General features: G+C 43.3%; 1 protein-coding gene across 1 annotated transcript; it reads right to left on the minus strand.

Moving 5' to 3' along the window:
• Positions 1 to 292: 292 nt before the first annotated feature.
• Positions 293 to 2,209, minus strand: LOC126752701 (partner of bursicon). The gene is made up of 2 exons (XM_050463676.1): positions 1,857 to 2,209; positions 293 to 568 (listed from the first exon to the last, which is right to left on the minus strand). Exons 1-2 carry the CDS (start codon positions 2,151 to 2,153, stop codon positions 398 to 400), a joined length of 468 nt encoding a protein of 155 aa, XP_050319633.1. The 5' UTR covers positions 2,154 to 2,209; the 3' UTR covers positions 293 to 397.
• Positions 2,210 to 3,114: the final 905 nt, after the last annotated feature.

Here is a 3,114-nt window from a genome sequence, read left to right on the forward strand (position 1 = left end):
TTTTACCGCCCTGCCGCGTTACCACTACACAAGCCAGACAACGAACTTCGGCAACGTAAAAGGGAATACTCACACACACACACACACATTAACGCGTTCTCGCGCACTAACACTCACTGTCAAACCGCCCGTGGGCTTTCACTTGCAATCACTCATATACGCGTTGCGGTGACGTTCTCAGCCTACAGGCAAAAATGTGGCAGCAACATCAAAAAGTATTTGACCAGAAAAAATTCGTTTAAAATTCCACAAAAATACGCTTTTATTCACATACGCTGTTTTTCCCCCGCTATAGGTAGACAGCGTTGCTGCTATAATTTATGTGTATGTATGTATGTACGAGTGCTTGTAGCTGCAAAAATGTATAATTTTTTATGCTGCATGCCGCTTTTAGCGCTTATCTGGTGAAGTCGCCACATTTGAAGCACTTGCAGTCGGTTGGCTCACGCAGTCTTATATCCATGGTAGCCATTTCGGGTGTGGAGAGGCGGGTGCCATCCGGATCGTAGCAGTGCGTCAAAGTGATTATTTTCTCCTTGAGAAAGCTTTCGCGGCAACAGTAGCACTCCTGCACGACAAGAGAGATAATGCAATAAATGAAAATAAAGAAAACACACGCATAGAGTAAAATAAAAAGTACATGCATTCCTACGAGGTCGGTTCAATAACTACTTAGTCCTCAAAACGAAAGCGAAAATTTTGAAAATATTGCCATTTAGTACTCAATATAGCCTTCTTTTAGGTGAATTGACCCAGAGATACACCAAAAGCTTTAACCCTGCAGTAAAGAGTACTGTTTGGACAGTACTTTCAAAATTGGCTTCTTCTGCGTCGATGCAGCGCTGCCAGCGCGATTTCCAAGCATTGAAGGCGTCACGGTGCCGAGGTGCATGCTGCTTGGATCCCCTTTCAACGGCCTTTTCAGGCAAGGAAACAAAAAAGTACGGGAGGGGAGGGCCACATCTGGGCGGCTGCGGAAGCGTTGGGATGCCGGCTTTGGTTAGGTAGCTGTTCACAAGAAAGGCGGTGTGAGCCGGGGCGTTGTCGTGGTGAAACTTCTAATTGACTGCGATGTCTTGTCGGACACGACTGACTCTTCTTTTGAGTCTCTTGAGGAGTTCCACGTAAAACTTGGCTTTAACGGTTTGTCCAGGAGGAACAAATTCATAGTGGACGATGCCTTTGATGTCAAAAACGAGAATGAGCATCCTTTTCACTTTGGATTTGGTCATTCTTTCGGTCTTAATCAGCGACCTCTTCCTGGCCCTCCAAAAAGGCCTGGAACCACCGAAATACATCATTTCTTGCTAAAGCTAAGCGTCTCTGTCGCAAATTTACCGAGTTTCACATAAAAGTTCATCGCGTACCTCTGGTCTAACGAACGCTGCATTTTCGGATTGCACCCTTCACAGAAACACGTCGCGCGAAAATGTTTGTCCTGACTCTCCACTTGCTCGTTAGCAAGGAATGCCCTCTACCGAATCCATTCGGTGCGCGCACGTTCCGAAGTATCATTCCTATTACTTTCCGGACAAACCCTGTATTTAAAAATAATAGTCACCGCATTCAGCATTTAAGCGCGATTTTACGATTTTACATCGAAAAATAGAATCTGCGGCGGATATTGCCCGCTTCCTTATTGCCCTATTCACCTAAGACTTTGATAGTAGTCGCCTGTCTCTTGCGATTGGGCCGTGGTCTGGCAGTGAAGCAAAGTATTTATTAAACCGCCCTCGTATATACATAAGCACTGAAAATTTGATAAATTAATTTGTAGATGCGCCGTGACAGGACAACGTACCCTGCGTTCAGCTAGGAAAACAGATAATCACCCACGCACATACCCACACACATACCTTTAGGAAGCCCGTAGGCGTTATGACGGACGGCTGCACTTGACTATTGCACAGACCCTCACATTTGTTCACTATAACATCCGCATTGCAGGTTCTCTGCATCCGTCCCAGCTCATCGAACTCCTCCTTGATCAGATGTATTTCCGATTTTAACGTTTCACAGTTTTCATCGCCCGTACCTTGGGCGTAACGCAGCGCTGACACACGTCTTTCCAACCCACTCAGCACAAAGAGCAGCACCAATAACCATGACAGCAAGCCGTAAATTGACGAGGAGGAGCAATAACGGGTAGACATATTCGGCACTTCACCACACTTTCGGCGCACGACTCTGCCGGATGGAGGATACGCGTTGTGCGAGTAGCCTAGCACTACTTTCCCTTTAGGCGCATGGTCATCTCGTATTTATACGCCTTGACGCTTTGCGCTCACAACTATTATTATTTTGCTCGTACACGTATTTATATTTCATTTGCCATTATCCTGCTATGTCAAAAGCATATTTATTGTATTATTATGTTCGCATTGATTGAATGTTGATGTCGTTCGCACTCCAGTTTCATACCCCAGCACTTACTCACTACTCTTTTGCACATTTCATTGATGAATAAGTTGTTCGCTTAATGGACGTTCAATGGAAGGATTAAATATGCAATAGCCAACGCAATAGGTTGTTGGGTTTGTAGGTCAGTAAACGGTTTATGACTTTGATGGTGGAGAACATAATGCGCCACCCACCGTGAATGGAGCTGTTTTATGGTTTTGGTGTACCGGATGCACATGCCCTTCTAAATTTATAAACCCATAAACATAGTTATAACTAACATCCTGTTAATATCCCACAACTTACTTTTATTATTTGGTGTGTATATACCGCATTTTACAATAGGGATGATATGATTTCAACGTGTCGTTTCGGACAGTTTTAATATGTCAAGATCCGTAATTATTTTCATTCCATAAAGTAATGTTTACAATTTCATCATTTATATCTTGCAAGAATAACGTTTTCAAATCTTTCATTTTTATTATCAAAACCATCGTTCCCCAATTGGAACTTTTCGTCCACTTTTGCGATTTTATGGTCGTGATAATCGTCAACGTGTTGTCGCTATTCGTAGAATTTTTGAAAATTTCGAGCGGTCAATTTCTTTACATAATTTTCAAGTGCCAATAATACAAAGAACCGCTGGAAGTAATGAAAATATTGCTGCCGTTTAAGCAACTGTTGCTGAAAACCCCAATTTCTCGTTTCCAA

This window comes from Bactrocera neohumeralis, chromosome 3 (genome assembly GCF_024586455.1).
Source record: "Bactrocera neohumeralis isolate Rockhampton chromosome 3, APGP_CSIRO_Bneo_wtdbg2-racon-allhic-juicebox.fasta_v2, whole genome shotgun sequence".
Lineage (NCBI taxonomy): Eukaryota > Metazoa > Arthropoda > Insecta > Diptera > Tephritidae > Bactrocera > Bactrocera neohumeralis.

What these genes read in the sequence shown, in the direction of transcription:
- LOC126752701 (XM_050463676.1), bottom strand. Translation starts at nt 2,153, where the DNA reads ATGTCTACCCGTTATTGCTCCTCCTCGTCAATTTACGGCTTGCTGTCA. An exon ending in CGCCTACGGGCTTCCTAAAG is followed by an intron (nt 569 to 1,856) that starts GTATGTGTGTGG and finishes CTTGTCGTGCAG; the next exon opens with GAGTGCTACTGTTGCCGCGA.